This window comes from Pimephales promelas, chromosome 3 (assembly GCF_988280905.1).
Source record: "Pimephales promelas chromosome 3, fPimPro1.hap1.1, whole genome shotgun sequence".
In the NCBI taxonomy this organism is placed as follows: domain Eukaryota; kingdom Metazoa; phylum Chordata; class Actinopteri; order Cypriniformes; family Leuciscidae; genus Pimephales; species Pimephales promelas.
In genome coordinates this window covers 40729840-40747523 of record NC_142771.1, presented here as the reverse complement: position 1 = coordinate 40747523, position 17684 = coordinate 40729840, and the positions used below count along the sequence as shown (strand labels likewise).

At 38.8% G+C, this 17684-nt stretch overlaps 1 protein-coding gene across 7 annotated transcripts in view; it reads right to left on the bottom strand.

Annotated features, from left to right (window-relative positions):
- Positions 1–17684, bottom strand: part of LOC120476206 (uncharacterized) — a 54627-nt gene that overhangs the window by 4496 nt on the left and 32447 nt on the right. Inside the window, exon 10 of one of the 7 annotated variants that reach the window (XM_089128893.1) lies at positions 10648–10678. The exons of the other annotated variants lie outside the window; for them this stretch is intronic. Within the exon in view, the coding sequence (XP_088985019.1) occupies positions 10663–10678 (16 nt within the window). The 3' untranslated portion in view covers positions 10648–10662. Of the gene's footprint in view, positions 1–10647; positions 10679–17684 lie in introns of those variants that run through there. 7 annotated transcript variants of the gene reach the window in all.

Genomic DNA, 17684 nt, shown 5'->3' with positions numbered 1-17684 from the left:
CATGATAAGACCCTTATTCATCGTCTGGTGTCGTTTAAAGACATTTGAAGCTGCATCTGAAACTGTTATTAACTGTCTTTTGGACCTGAACCATCCGGTTCCCATTGAAGTCCATTATATGGAGAAAAATCCTGGAATGTTTTCATCAAAAACCTTAATTTCTTTTCGACTGAGGAAAGAAAGACATGGACATCTTGGATGACATGGGGGTGAGTAAATTATCAGCAAAAGATATTTAAGTATCTGCCACTTTCATTTTTATAAAAAGTAGCTCTCAAATGAAATAAAGTTGGAGACCGCTGGTATAGAGCAATACTCTACTGGAATTAGTGGGCTAAAGTCAGTCACACCACCTCAACTTTCTTCTAAATAACACACATTTCATTCATAATATCACAAATACATGGGGCACTTATGTTGTTCTAATAAAATATAACTGTGCAGAGTTTTGTGGGGGGTGGGGGTGCCTGAAGGGTGTAATTCAATGTAGAACCGGCACTGCCTGCGTTGTAATTTAATGTTCAATTGTATTCTCCCATGTTGAAAGGTAAGACAGTGAAACAACATCACGATGGCAATAGGGATGCAGCGATTACCGGATTTCACAATCAACCACGTTTAAAACGTCTCGGTTAATTAATCGTACAGACTATGCTACACCGAGTGTTCCGCACGCAACGGAAATTTAGCAACTAACACAAAACGAAAACAAAGTTACACCAGCGGTGCACCAGCTTAAAGTGCCGCGCTCATCAGTCACTACGGCAGAGGGACTAACCTGTGACGCTCTATTTCCTCTTTTTCCTTCTATAGATCTGAATAAGAGTGACGATGCAAATAACAGCTGTAATCGGTACGGTTTTCTGTGCGCACACACCCGACCCGAAGCATGCCGCCGTGCTCATAGACACACAGCGCGCGAGTGCTGAATTGAGCTCTCTTTCGTGTCTGAATAGACAAATACACACAACATTATGTCGAAATGTCCGTTTTGGACAGTATTCATGTAAACTATGTCGGTTATGTCTTAAACAGTTGTGAGTGTATCGGATGTGCATCAGTGCAATCGTCTCCGCATGTCATTGGACGTGATCTGATGTCTTAAAGTGATAGTGGATAATAAACATAATGTGGTCTGTGTCCTTAATATTGATCAAGCAACCAAAGAAAAAGAGAAAAGCATTCACTGTTTGTTAATAGCTTTAATACGGATTAATTATAATCATACAAATAAATATGTCTGCGTGAAAGAATAAAGAATGATGTATGAAAGTGGTTATAAAGAATGCATATGTCATTCATTGAAAAGAAGACTGTGTTTTACTTTAGGTAAAGTGGTTTTTATTTGTTTTCTTTTAAAAGAAATACATGGTTAATATTTAGCTTACATTTAATTCAATAGATCTCAAGACTTTGTTTATTCTTATTTTCATTGGGATTTATTATCCCTTTATATTATTATTTATGTTTTTAAGTTAAATACCAACAATATATTGTTTTCTTGTTTTCTACCTCAGGTTGAAAATAAATTTAGAACAAACTCAACATGGCATCATGACTTTTGCGTAAACATACACGCCACTTTCGAGTCAGGTGGCGTGTTATCTCTACGCATTTTGAGCTATCCACGTGTATGCGTGTATGTCTACGCCATTAACGTCCGCGTCATTTCGCGTGTCTGTACACACAGTCAATAAATGCCATTAACCCCAGTGACGGTTAGGTTTAGGGACGGGGTTGAGGTAAGTCATATATTTATATAACGTTAAATCAACGTCGTTCATAAACACGCTGAAAGGCGATTATGCGTCTTGATAGCACGCCAAAAATGGAAATACGAATTGGCGTGGCATACACACGCTACTTCATGAGATCAGTCTGACAAACTAAACTCTTAAATCATTTTGTGATCTATTTCAATCAAAGAGCCCTGAAGCCTTTGACTTAATTAGTTATTTTTAAAAGGAAAATACTGAATGTTTACAAAGCACTTCTCTTTAATTCCAAAGAGATTATTGTTTGTCATTTTATAATTTTGTACCATGTTGTGGCAGCAATAAATAACACATTCAAATCTAGTGTTGAGTGTTCATGTGATATATACATTGGTAGTGTTGTGAAATTAATTGATGCATAATAATCGTGATAATCGTTAAACCGTGATTATTTCTCAGAAAATAATTGTACTTACAAAATCTGTAATCGTTGCATCCTTAGATAGCAACGTTGATTCAATTTGAAAAACCGAAGCATAATTCAACTTTGATTCAACCTTGGTCCCGACGTCGATTCACCAATGAAGTAAACTGAGTAAACCGTGTAAACTGGGAAGGGTCAGACTCTGAACACTTGCATATTGTTGTTCTATTGTTAGTTTAATTGCTTCTATTGCTCTCCTCATTTGTAAGTGTGTTTGAAAAAAATACATCTATCTCAACAATACAATATCACAATCATACAAGATTCTCTCTCTCTCTCTCTCTCTCTCTCTTTCCCCCCAACACACACACACACGCACGCTCAAACACACGCGCATACGGACAGTTTAGAGAGAGTGAATCTTACTTGACAACAACAGTTCCTATATCAACATTTTAAGGAATAGAAAATAACCTTAAATTATTTATAATTACAGACACACGTAAAGCTTTTATGTACTTTTTACCCACGATAAGCGTGTTCAACATGGGCGCTCAAGCGGTTCCCATGGTAACGAACAACACCTGCTTGTAAAAGCCTAAAAGCAATGAATATATTCTGTATTTGGAAACTGCATTTACCTAATGCACAGATTCGATCTTTTCACCATATCCGATGTTTTGGCCGGCTTGTTAACTAGGGTAACGTTACTATAGACAGACTGGTATCCGAATCCCGGCCAAAATGATTTTCGGTGATTACTACGCACATAGAGCCTGGTTTTGAATGGCCGTGTGATATTAAAATGATTTATTAGGCGTGTAACGGTACATGTATTCGTTTTGAACCGTTTCGGTTCGAGGCTTCCGGTTCGGTACGCATACAAACCGAACGATTGCTTGGATCATTTTTATGGAGCGAATTATGTGCCTAAACCTCACACACAAACAAAACGTGTTTTACTCACACCCAATGATTCACAAACAAACTCAGTGTGGTATGTAAATACAAAACATCACTCACAAACTAATGCATATTGTTCTGCAAATAAAAAACGTACCTATCAAACAAATACAGTATGTTTTACATATACATAGAAACGTATTTCTTCAATGACCAAAATATCCTGCAAGTACAAACTAAAATCTTTAAAAGTACAAAACAAAATTCAACAAGTACTAAACAAAATTCTACAAGTACGAAAAACTGTCACGTGACTTTTGGCACTATTTTTCCGCATCCAGGCAGAATCTACGGTGGCCGAGAGAGCTCACCGCGCTGCAACCTGATGAAGACGAATGCAAATTCAAAAAAACGTGTGCAACTATAAAAACGCATTCAAATACTAAAATACATCCGCAAATTAAGAAAAACATCTTCATCAGTTCCACAACACACCTGTGCTCCAACCTCCAAGTACTCACAACACAACCAAATACAGAAACGCGCTGCAAATAACACGGCCCACAACGGAAATGTTTCCGGGGAACCAAATAAGTGACGGACCCGACTGGGACTTGCTTATTGCTCGTGAGCTTCCCTATGCCCTACTCCCTTCAAAGGGCAGACGGCAAAGCTCTTCAAGTGGGAATTTGGCGTGAGCATGACACCTAGTGTGTCATTTATGTAGCCGTTTGGCACTTGATGAAGGGAGCAACAACAGACAACGTAACAACGCAGCACTTTGTCCATCAGCTGCATAGCTGTTCTGACGACAGAAATATAATGATTAACATAACGGTTGCAAATAAATTATTCATTTTTTTATTTTTACTTTATAAAAATCTGTTAAAATATCCGTTTATATATCTGTATGTCAGTGCCATACATTACCTAACATTTTTAGGAAACTTCTTATAAAATTTAAACATAAAATGAAACTATTTGTATAGTGTAACTGATGTATAGATTAATATCTTGCCTTCATGTTCTTCTAGATCTTTTTTTATTTATTTAGTTTAGTTTTCAGATCATTGTTCTTTTCTCATTTGTATTGTGATGACATTGAACATATTGTTAACACATGTTATATATTGTACACAAGTTGTATGTCATAATAGTTTGAATCTCTGTGTTTTTTATTATTATTTTTTTTTTTATTTCAGGCAATGGCACAAAAGTACAAGGCAGACAAAATGTTTGTTAAGTCATACAGTGCAAAAAGAAACAAGAAACAAACAAAAAAACAACAACAAAAAACAAACAAAAAAAACAAAAAAACAACAACAAACAAAACAAATCGAATTCTACCTGAAAGGGAGTGGGAAGAAGAAAACTTATTTAATCCCACCCCAGTTCACCACTTGGTGATTAATACATTAAGCTTCATGTTTACTTTGGTCACGGATTGTTTACATAGGTTGTATCATGGTGGCGTTACCACAGTCACAAAAATTTATTATAACAACATTATCAAACAGTTTAAGAAGAATAAACAATACCAACTATGGTAATGAACAATATACCAATGATGGTAATGGACAATATACCAACGATGGTAAGGAAACATTGAGCACATGTTAACATTATAAGACAGAGTACAACATCAATATAAATTAAAAATCCTCCTCTCTGTATTTTAACCAGACCCTATGTTTATATGACAATTTAAATTGATGGATAGTTTGACATTGCTTTTGTTGTAAGTCCAGTTTGTTCCAGAGTTTCACTCCACATACAGACACACAATAATGTTTACGAGTAGTTCGGGCTCTTGGTAACGAAAAATATCCAAAGCCTCTCAAGTTATGAGCTCGCACAGGAATTTGAAAAAAACGTTGTAAGTTAGGCGGTAATAAGTTGTTAAATGCTTTATAGAGGACTATTGTTGTATTATATTTTACAAGATCATCGAGTTTTAACAAATTTGACTGCTTAAACAGCTTATGAGTATGTTCTAAGTAACCAACCTTATGAATGACCCTCACGGCTCTTTTCTGTAATATAATCAGAGGATTTATTGTGTTCTGATAATTATTTCCCCACACTTCAACACAATACATAAGGTATGGTAGTACCAAAGTGCAGTATAGGGTACGGAGTGCATTTTTATCAAGGTATAGTTTTGCTTTGTTTATAATTGAGAGGCTTTTGGAGATTTTTCTTTTAATGTGTCTGACATGGGGCTTCCAAGACAATTTACTGTCGATTATTACCCCCAAAAATTTATACTCACTCACAATTTCAATTTGGGTATCACCAATACTTATTCTCTGTTCAATAAATTTGCTACGATTACCAAACATCATTATTTTAGTTTTGTTTATGTTCAAAGATAATTTGTTTGTATCCATCCATTTTTTTATTATATTTAATTCCCTGTTTACCACATTTACGAGCTCCTTATAATCATCACTACTATAGAATATATTCGTGTCGTCTGCAAATAGTATGAGTTTCAGTACTTTGGATATAGTAAAAATATAATTTATATACACGTTAAATAATTTTGGTCCCAACACTGACCCCTGGGGGACACCACAAACTATGCCAAGAGTGTCTGATAAATACTGACCAATTTTTACAAACTGTAACCTCCCTGTTAAATAACTTTTTAACCAATCTCCAGCCAGCCCCCTAATTCCATATCTTTCCATCTTATTTAACAAGATTGTGTGATTAATAGTATCAAAGGCTTTTCTTAGATCAATAAAGATACCAACTGCATACTTTTTTTGCTCCAGTGCATTAGTAATTTCTTCAACAGCTTCAGTTATTGCCATCGAGGTAGTTCTTTTGGGCCTAAAGCCATACTGGCCATCATTAATTACATGATATTTCTCAAGAAACCTTTCAAGTCGAGAACTGAAAAGCTTCTCCAGAATTTTTGAAAACTGAGGCAAAAGAGAGATTGGTCTGTAATTAGTAAAAACGTGTTTGTTATCCTGTTTGAAAATTGGAATTACTTTAGCGATTTTCATTTTACTTGGGAAGCAGCCAGTTTGGAATGACAAATTACAAATGTACGTTAAGGGTTTTACAACCCTTATATCATGACAGTCGGTGGAGAACTTATTTTTACATTCACAGACAATGTTTGTTACTTCCTGCTCATTTGTAGCTGAGAGGAAGAATGAAAAGGAATTCCGTTCAATAGTTGATCTTACAGCTCCATTGTCTGGAATGTCAGCGGCCAACTTGGGGCCAACATTTACAAAAAACATGTTAAACTTATTTACTACATTACTCATATTATATTCTTCACCAATTTCATCAATACAGTGATCAGGATATATCAACTTTGAGGATCCTTGTTTGATTAGGCTATTCAAGACATCCCAAGTTCCTTTTATATTATTTTTATGTTCATATAGTTTTTTTTTGATAATATAACCGTTTGCTTGTTCTTATAATATCAGTTAATTTATTTTTGTACTTCTTATATCTTTGTTCCACTTCTATTGTTTTTACTTTAATAAACACTTTATAGAGATTATTTTTCTTTTTACAAGCATTAATTATTCCTTTCGTAATCCAGGGACTTTTTTTGTGTTTTTCCTTTATAGTATATTCTTTCACAGGGCAATGTTTATTGTGTAGGGAAGTGAAAATATCTAAAAAATTACAATAAGCACTGTCCACATTTGATTCTCTGTAAACTGAAGTCCAATCCTGGAGTGCTAAACTATTGTTTAAGGCACAGATCATGTCCTCAGTGATTTTTCGTGTAGAGATTTTTGCCATAGTATCTTTAGTTTTCTTGAGGTTACAGTCATACAAAGTAAAAACAGGTAAGTGATCAGTGACTTCACATATGAGTAGGCCACTGATGATTTGATTTCCCATCATATTAGTAAAGATGTTGTCAATGATTGTGGCACTATGCGACGTTATTCTACTCGGTTTCGTTATAGTTGGGTACAGCGACAAGCTATACATTGTGTCAGTGAAGTCATCAACGTTTTTTAGTTTGGTCGGATTTAACAAGTCAATGTTAAAATCACCACAGATAAATATGTTTTTTTGGTTCACAGTAGAATACAGTTTACCCATCCACTCATTAAAAGTTTCTATGCTTGAACCAGGTGCCCGGTATACACAACTCATGAAGATATTTGTCTTTTTATCATTATGAATCTCTACTGTTATGCATTCAAATAAGCCATCCACAGCTATGGTCATATCAGTTGAAACACTAAATTGAATTGATTTGTGGATGTACAAAGCAACCCCCCCTCCTATTTTGTTTATTCTGTTTGTATATCTTAATTCATAGCCATCAAGACAAAAATCAATACCTTTATCATCATTAAACCAGGTTTCAGTAATTGCAATAATGCTAAATGGATGAGCGAAGTGTTCCAAATAATCTTTGATAGATTCAAAGTTGGTGTACATGCTTCGACTGTTAAAATGTATTATTGACGGATTACCTTCTGGTTTTACACTGTTTTCATATTGTTCTTGGGTAAGATAATTGCAGTTTTTAGCAATCGAAGAGAAAAAGTTATTGTCAGGGTCTATCTCAGTATCAGGCTCTGTTGTGGTGTGCACTTGATACTCACACGTCTCCAGTTCCATTTGTTGATGTTGTAGAATGTTCTGTAGCATGTCCATATCAACACTTGATGTAATCTGTGTTCTTGGTTTGTATAGCATTTGTTAGTGTATGGAGTCACAAGCTACTTTGATACCAGGTGCTGCATCAATGTCAATACTTATCAAGATCTTCTATCCTCTTCACCATCAAAACTTTTGCTTCCTCCGGTGTCCCATTTAGTTTGATGAAGATCTTACAGTTAGTTACCCAGGTTTGTTGAATCTTGCCTTGTTTTTTAAGTTGTCGTGCAATCCTTGAGATGTCAGCATTTTTCTTTGTCAAGTGTTCATTTATGAAAACATTTGTGCCTTTCAGTTTGCGTCCTTGCTTCAGGAGTGCTATTTTCTTTTTTCGATTGGTAAACCTCATGATGACCGCTGGTGGTCTCTCATTCTTCGTGGGCAGTGGGTGACACGCCTCGATGTGCTCCAGGTCCATCTCTATCCCCCTGTTCTGGAGGTAGGAAGCAACCTGTTGTTCCACCGACTGTGTTTCCTGGTCGCTGGGCTCCCCGGTGTCCGTGGCCACCGCACGCGCATAGGAGCGCGGCCTGATCTTAATCCCGGTGATGACCACGTCATTCATGCGGGAGTATTGTTCCAGCTCGTCCACTCTCCGCTCAAGATCCACAATACGCTGGTCTTTTTCCGCGTTCTGGAGGCGTAGTTGTTTCACCTCCTCCAGTAGTCCCAGGAGCTGATCCTGCTGCGCTCTAACCGCAGCCACATCGCCACACAGGGAGTGGATAGAGAGCTTTATCTCCTCGAATTCCTCCGGTATCGGGCCTTTCCTCGATGGGGGCATTTTGGTGATTTATACGCCAAGCATCCAGTATCCAATATCCAAAGGAATTTCTCATAAACTCGTTTTGCGGGGGAAAAGTCAAAAGAAATTAAATAAAGTAGAATTTTGAGTAAGCAAGGACTCCAAGGAGTATAGACGAACTAAAAAATATATATTTAATATTATAATATTATTTATATATACACAATATTACTTTAATAGTATAGTTTATTTGTATAGTTTATTTACAAAAAAAAAATATGCTTTGACTTCTTGTCAATAAAGGTTTTTTTGCTCTAAGCACGTCCTGTGGTTCTAGTCGGGTCCGTCACTTATTTGGTTCCCCGGAAACATTTCCGTTGTGGACCGTGTTATTTGCAGCGCGTTTCTGTATTTGGTGGTGTTGTGAATACTTGGAGCACAGGTGTGTTGTGGAACTGATGAAGATGTTTTTCTTAATTTGCGGATGTATTTTAGTATTTGAATGCGTTTTTATAGTTGTACACGTTTTTTTGAATTTGCATTCATCTTCATCAGGTTGCAGCGCGGTGAGCTCTCTCGGCCACCGTAAGAATCAGATTTTCTCACAAATACAGTTGAGCAACTTCCTCTTCTAGAACAGTAGATGGCGCTAAGATAAGGGATCAATGTGCTCGCCTTTGCCCATGGGAAAATGAGCGGTGAACAGGTGTGTTTCTGTCTAACTTTATCTATAATTAACCTTATTGAGGTTTTGGTAAATGTTTATTATAAAGACAGAAATCCACATTAGCACTTAGTAGTAACGTAGCCTACTCCACTCTAGGATAAGGGAATCTATAAGCTGAAAGCTCTGCCATCATGTTGCTTTTTACATTTTTGTAAAAATGTTTCATTTGCTGAATGAGTCTATTTCTTTCGTTCTCTGTAAATTAATGAGAACAATTCATTTAAATGAAAGGGTCCCACTTATTCATTAATTTAGTTGGAATTCAGTCAGCGTAACTGTTAATGTAATAAAATAATGAATGAACAAAACAAACAATATACAGTTGTTTCTTCCCTGTGATCCAAATTATTATTTTGGACAGACAAATGAAACCCTCCTTTCAATTAAATGAAATGTTTTCATTAATGTATTAAATTATTAATATAAATTATTGAGAGAGAGAGAGATGAAGCTCATTGGTAATTGCAGTGAAGTTAAATGTATCTTTAGGTATTAAAGCTGTTTAATTTATTAAAGTCACAGGCAGAGGTTGAAAACCTGCTCCTGAATAATGTTTCTGTGTTCACACAATTTCTTTTCTTTACAAAGATAAATATAAAGTTCCCACCTCAATAAAAAGCTGTGAGCGAGCGCACACATGCACATCTGCTGCAACATTAAAAAGCTCTTTGTGAATAAACGTGTCATCCTCGGTAGAGGCCTGAATTCGAAGGGAAATCGGATATGCGTGTTTAGACGGAGATCGGATATCCAGATATGGGATATGGATCTGATTTAAATCCACATTTGTAAGTGCCTCAGATCGGATGTGATTTTTGTGTTTGCACGTGTGCAACAAATTCCGATCTGTGCTTGTAAACGTGAGCTACGTGATCTTTAGAAGTTTGAAAAAAATAAAACCCATGAAACTATATTCATGTGACATGCTGAAATATATGCCAATGTACCTGGGATGATGACATTTCACACGCAACACTGGAGTCTGCCCAAGATGTGAGAACTCCTTCCTTCTGCATTAGTTGACAAGCAATACACCCTATCGCTTGTCAACAAATGCATGTGTGTATTCCCTAGTGTAACCATGGTATATTTTACGACAGTAGTAGAAGACAATACTGTTTCCCAACTGTAGGGGGACACCGAGAGCAAAATTTCAAAAAGAACATAATGGGGCTTTAATTAGTTACCTGTACATGTACCAAAAGCCTAAATGTTGCCATGAGATTACTTCTTATGTTATGGTGAGATGCTGTTAGTATTATGGGTTTGTGTTAGTTTAGTATATTATTAATGTATAATTATTAATTATTAACATCAACTTTAGGAGACAATATTATTGAAGCATTTAAAAGAGTAAGAGTTAATTAAAATAGTTATTTACTGCAAAACTGCTACCATCTTTTAGACAGGCAATACCTTTTGTTTTCTGGTTATTTTACTGTTGTTCTCTACAGCAGCCTGATTTTAACATCCTTACCGACAGAAGATGTCTTTACCGCAGCACTGCTCTATTTTCATATTTTTTTTCACATTTTCATTTGCAAAAAAAAATAAAAACATATTTACACTTAAGCTGAGATGATTAACACATTGAAATTGCAACATCTGTCATAAAAAGTTAAAGGGATGGTTCACCCCAAAAAGAAAATCTGTCAGTAATTACTCACCATTCATGTTGTTCCAACCCAGTAAGACTTTCGTTCATCTTCGGAACACAAATTAAGATATTTTTGATTAAATCTGAGAGCTGGATCACTCCTCCATAGGCTTCTAAGGGATTGAAACTTGCCAGCCCGAAAAGTTATTAAAGAATAGTCCAAGTAACTTCAGTGGCTCAATCTTAAGTTTATCAAGTGACGAGAATACTTTTTGTGACTTTATTCAAGTATTCATTTCCTTCTCTCTTGGGCTCGAGATTGTTCACGTAGTATAATTGCGTAGAGCTTCTGGTTGAACGTTTTCGCTCACAAAAAGTATTATTGTTTTAAATTACCATTCACTAAGTAAGGGATAATGAACATCCACCCGGTTCTTATGCAGAATAAAAAGCCCAATAGGGAGATCAGGATCATGCATCACTCTGAAGGGGTTTATTCTGCGATAATAACCGTCTCGATGTACATTATATCACTGATTACATGGGTATTTGCCATATAAGACACGAAATATTGACTGAGTTGAAATATTTTATTAGCTCTGTACACACAAAGCTTCTGCGAGAAAGCAGTTGCTAGCATCATTTATCACCATTAACGAACCTCACAAAGAATATTATATCGTTTTTAAACAGTACTTGGAGGTGCATACAATTCAAACTCTGCAATTATGGTAGATTTCGCATTTTTTTGTAAATTCTTGTTGACTCATTAATAAACTGCCATTTCAGCCGCTCTCGCATTCCTTCCCCGATTCCCCAGGACACCTAGTGATTGTTGACTTTGTCTGGGACATGATCAAGGTTTTCTCCACGGCAACCTGCTGTGTATCGCTATGACATCTGCGGACTTGAGGCACCTAGATTATGATGCCAGGCATAGCGACACTCCAGGCCTACACATACACGAACTCTTACACATACATACAGATATGCATTCACCAGCCCCACACCCCATCCCTCGCCTTCGCCGCTTTTCATCCCCCAGTCTGACAGGCGGGTCTGTGACCAGCGCCGAGAATGGCTGCAGGACCGGATGGCTGCTTGCCTGTGCTGGTTCACCTCCACCCCCCACTCCCGTACCCTGTTGCAAGTCTTGTCTGTTCATTTTGTAGAGTGTACTGATTATGTGCCAATGTTGCTGAGGTGTTTTTTTTTTACTGTTCCCAAACTGTTCTCCTCACAGAAGCATAGTATGGGGGTTAAAAGGGTTGCCTTTTTTTTTTCTCCTCACCTCTCCTCATGTTATGCTGTATTTCTTCCTCAATGCTCTGTCTTCCTGTCCTGTCTACCCCCTTGTTTTATTGTATGTATGTCTGATGGATAGGTTGATGGCTAATTTCACTGGTACTTGTGACTACGTGACAATAAAGGCTACTACTACTACTACTACTACTAACACTAGAATGAACCTCATTGGTTCTTGCTGAAGCTCAAACGTGCTACGTAACACAAGAATGAACCTCATTGGTTCTTGCAGAAGCTCAAACGTGATGCGTAACAAGAGAATGAACCTCATTGGTTCTTGCAGAAGGTCAAATGTGATGCGTAACACTAGAATGAACCTCATTGGTTCTTGCTGAAGCTCAAACGTGCTACGTAACACAAGAATGAACCTCATTGGTTCTTGAAGAAGCTCAAACATGATGCGTAACAAGAGAATGAACCTCATTGGTTCTTGCAGAAGGTCAAATGTGATGCGTAACACTAGAATGAACCTCATTGGTTCTTGCTGAAGCTCAAACGTGCTACGCAACACAAGAATGAACCTCATTGGTTCTTGCAGAAGGTCAAATGTGATGCGTAACACAAGAATGAACCTCATTGGTTCTTATGGAAGCTCAAACGTACTGCGTAACACGAGAATGAACCTCATTGGTTCTTGCGGAAGCTCAAACGTGCTGTGTAAAACAAGAATGAACCTCATTGGTTCTTGCGGAAGCTCAAACGTGCTGCGTAACACAAGAATTAACCTCATTGGTTCTTGCAGAAGCTCAAACGTGCTACGTAACACAAGAATGAACCTCATTGGTTCTTGCAGAAGCTCAAACGTGATGCGTAACAAGAGAATGAACCTCATTGGTTCTTGCAGAAGGTCAAATGTGATGCGTAACACTAGAATGAACCTCATTGGTTCTTGCTGAAGCTCAAACGTGCTACGTAACACAAGAATGAACCTCATTGGTTCTTGAAGAAGCTCAAACATGATGCGTAACAAGAGAATGAACCTCATTGGTTCTTGCAGAAGGTCAAATGTGATGCGTAACACTAGAATGAACCTCATTGGTTCTTGCTGAAGCTCAAACGTGCTACGCAACACAAGAATGAACCTCATTGGTTCTTGCAGAAGGTCAAATGTGATGCGTAACACAAGAATGAACCTCATTGGTTTTTATGGAAGCTCAAACGTGCTGTGTAAAACAAGAATGAACCTCATTGGTTCTTGCGGAAGCTCAAACGTGCTGCGTAACACAAGAATGAACCTCATTGGTTCTTGCGGAAGCTCAAACGTGCTACGTAACACAAGAATGAACCTCATTGGTTCTTGCAGAAGCTCAAACGTGCTACGTAACACAAGAATGAACCTCATTGGTTCTTGCAGAAGCTCAAACGTGCTGCGTAACACGAGAATGAACCTCATTGGTTCTTGCAAAAGCTCAAACGTGCTACGTAACACAAGAATGAACCTCATTGGTTCTTGCAGAAGCTCAAACGTGCTGCGTAACACGAGAATGAACCTCATTGGTTCTTGCGGAAGCTCAAACGTGCTGTGTAAAACAAGAATGAACCTCATTGGTTCTTGCGGAAGCTCAAACGTGCTGCGTAACACAAGAATGAACCTCATTGGTTCTTGCGGAAGCTCAAACGTGCTACGTAACACAAGAATGAACCTCATTGGTTCTTGCAGAAGCTCAAACGTGCTGCGTAACACAAGAATGAACCTCATTGGTTCTTGCAAAAGCTCAAACGTGCTACGTAACACAAGAATGAACCTCATTGGTTCTTGCAGAAGCTCAAACGTGCTGCGTAACACAAGAATGAACATCATTGGTTCTTGCGGAAGCTCAAACGTGCTGCGTAACACAAGAATGAACCTCATTGGTTCTTGCGGAAGCTCAAACATGCTGCATAACACAAGAATGAACATCATTGGTTCTTGCGGAAGCTTAAACGTGCTGCGTAACAAGAATGAACCTCATTGGTTCTTGCAGAAGCTCAAACGTGCTGCGTAACACAAGAATGAACCTCATTGGTTCTTGCGGAAGCTCAAACGTGCTGCGTAACACAAGAATGAACCTCATTGGTTCTTGTTGAAGCTCAAACGTGCTACGTAACACAAGAATGAACCTCATTGGTTCTTGCGGAAGCTCAAACATGCTGCATAACACAAGAATGAACCTCATTGGTTCTTGCGGAAGCTTAAACGTGCTGCGTAACACAAGAATGAACCTCATTGGTTCTTGCAGAAGCTCAAACGTGCTGTGTAACAAGAGAATTAACCTCATTGGTTCTTGCTGAAGCTCAAACGTGCTGCGTAACACAAGAATGAACCTCATTGGTTCTTGCGGAAGCTCAAACGTGCTGCATAACACGAGAATGAACCTCATTGGTTCTTGCAGAAGCTCAAACGTGCTGTGTAACAAGAGAATTAACCTCATTGGTTCTTGCGGAAGCTCAAACGTGCTGCGTAACACAAGAATGAACCTCATTGGTTCTTGCAGAAGCTCAAACGTGCTGTGTAACAAGAGAATTAACCTCATTGGTTCTTGCTGAAGCTCAAACGTGCTGCGTAACACAAGAATGAACCTCATTGGTTCTTGTTGAAGCTCAAACGTGCTGCGTAACACGAGAATGAACCTCATTGGTTCTTGTTGAAGCTCAAACGTGCTGCGTAACACAAGAATGAACCTCATTGGTTCTTGTTGAAGCTCAAACGTGCTGCGTAACACAAGAATGAACCTCATTGGTTCTTGTTGAAGCTCAAACGTGCTGCGTAACACAAGAATGAACCTCATTGCTTCTTGTTGAAGCTCAAACGTGCTGCGTAGCACAAGAATGAACCTCATTGGTTCTTGTGGAAGCTCAAACGTGCTGCGTAACACGAGAATGAACCTCATTGGTTCTTGTTGAAGCTCAAACGTGCTGCGTAACACAAGAATGAACCTCATTGGTTCTTGCAAAAGCTCAAACGTGCTACGTAACACAAGAATGAACTTCATTGGTTCTTGCAGAAGCTCAAACGTGCTGCGTAACACAAGAATGAACATCATTGGTTCTTGCGGAAGCTCAAACGTGCTGCGTAACACAAGAATGAACCTCATTGGTTCTTGCGGAAGCTCAAACATGCTGCATAACACAAGAATGAACATCATTGGTTCTTGCGGAAGCTTAAACGTGCTGCGTAACACAAGAATGAACCTCATTGGTTCTTGCAAAAGCTCAAACGTGATGCGTAACAAGAGAATGAACCTCATTGGTTCTTGCAGAAGGTCAAATGTGATGCGTAACACTAGAATGAACCTCATTGGTTCTTGCAGAAGCTCAAACGTGCTGCGTAACACAAGAATGAACATCATTGGTTCTTGCGGAAGCTCAAACGTGCTGCGTAACACAAGAATGAACCTCATTGGTTCTTGCGGAAGCTCAAACATGCTGCATAACACAAGAATGAACATCATTGGTTCTTGCGGAAGCTTAAACGTGCTGCGTAACACAAGAATGAACCTCATTGGTTCTTGCAGAAGCTCAAACGTGCTGCGTAACACAAGAATGAACCTCATTGGTTCTTGCGGAAGCTCAAACGTGCTGCGTAACACAAGAATGAACCTCATTGGTTCTTGTTGAAGCTCAAACGTGCTACGTAACACAAGAATGAACCTCATTGGTTCTTGCGGAAGCTCAAACATGCTGCATAACACAAGAATGAACCTCATTGGTTCTTGCGGAAGCTTAAACGTGCTGCGTAACACAAGAATGAACCTCATTGGTTCTTGCAGAAGCTCAAACGTGCTGTGTAACAAGAGAATTAACCTCATTGGTTCTTGCTGAAGCTCAAACGTGCTACGTAACACAAGAATGAACCTCATTGGTTCTTGCGGAAGCTCAAACATGCTGCATAACACAAGAATGAACATCATTGGTTCTTGCGGAAGCTTAAACGTGCTGCGTAACACAAGAATGAACCTCATTGGTTCTTGCGGAAGCTCAAACGTGCTGCGTAACACGAGAATGAACCTCATTGGTTCTTGTTGAAGCTCAAACGTGCTGCGTAACACAAGAATGAACCTCATTGGTTCTTGTTGAAGCTCAAACGTGCTGCGTAACACGAGAATGAACCTCATTGGTTCTTGTTGAAGCTCAAACGTGCTGCGTAACACAAGAATGAACCTCATTGGTTCTTGTTGAAGCTCAAACGTGCTGCGTAACACAAGAATGAACCTCATTGGTTCTTGTTGAAGCTCAAACGTGCTGCGTAACACAAGAATGAACCTCATTGCTTCTTGTTGAAGCTCAAACGTGCTGCGTAGCACAAGAATGAACCTCATTGGTTCTTGTGGAAGCTCAAACGTGCTGCGTAACATGAGAATGAACCTCATTGGTTTTTGTGGAAGCTCAAACGTGCTGCGTAACACGAGAATGAACCTCATTGGTTCTTGTTGAAGCTCAAACGTGCTGCGTAACACAAGAATGAACCTCATTGGTTCTTGTTGATGCTCAAACGTGCTGCGTAAGACAAGAATGAACCTCATTGGTTCTTGTTGAAGCTCAAACGTGCTGCGTAACACAAGAATGAACCTCATTGGTTCTTGCTGAAGCTCAAACGTGCTGCGTAACACAAGAATGAACCTCATTGGTTCTTGTGGAAGCTCAAACGTGCTGCGTAACACTAGACTGAACCTCATTGGTTCTTGCTGAAGCTCAAAACGTGCTGCGTAACACGAGAATGAACCTCATTGGTTCTTGCAGAAGGTCAAATGTGATGCATAACACTAGAATGAACCTCATTGGTTCTTGCTGAAGCTCAAACGTGCTGCGTAACACGAGAATGAACCTCATTGGTTCTTGCAGAAGGTCAAATATGATGCATAACACTAGAATGAACCTCATTGGTTCTTGCTGAAGCTCAAACGTGCTGCGTAACACCAGAATGAACCTCATTGGTTCTTGTTGAAGCTCAAACGTGCGGTGTAACACAAGAATGAACCTCACTGGTTCTTGTTGAAGCTCAAACGTGCTGCATAACATCAGAAGGAACCTCATTGGTTCTTGCTGAAGCTCAAACGTGTTGCGTAACACGAGAATGAACCTCATTGGTTCTTGTTGAAGCTCAAACGTGCTGCGTAACTCAATAATGAATCTCATTGGTTCTTGTTGAAGCTCAAACGTGCTGCGTAACACAAAAATGAACCTCATTGGTTCTTGCAGAAGCTCAAACGTGCTGCATAACACGAGAATGAACCTCATTGGTTCTTGCAGAAGGTCAAATGTGATGCATAACACTAGAATGAACCTCATTGGTTCTTTCTGAAGCTCAAACGTGCTGTGTAACGAGAATGAACCTCATTGGTTCTTGTTGAAGCTCAAACGTGCTGCGTAACACAAGAATGAACCTCATTGGTTCTTGTTGATGCTCAAACGTGCTGCGTAAGACAAGAATGAACCTCATTGGTTCTTGTTGAAGCTCAAACGTGCTGCGTAACACAAGAATGAACCTCATTGGTTCTTGCTGAAGCTCAAACGTGCTGCGTAACACAAGAATGAACCTCATTGGTTCTTGTGGAAGCTCAAACGTGCTGCGTAACACTAGACTGAACCTCATTGGTTCTTGCTGAAGCTCAAAACGTGCTGCGTAACACGAG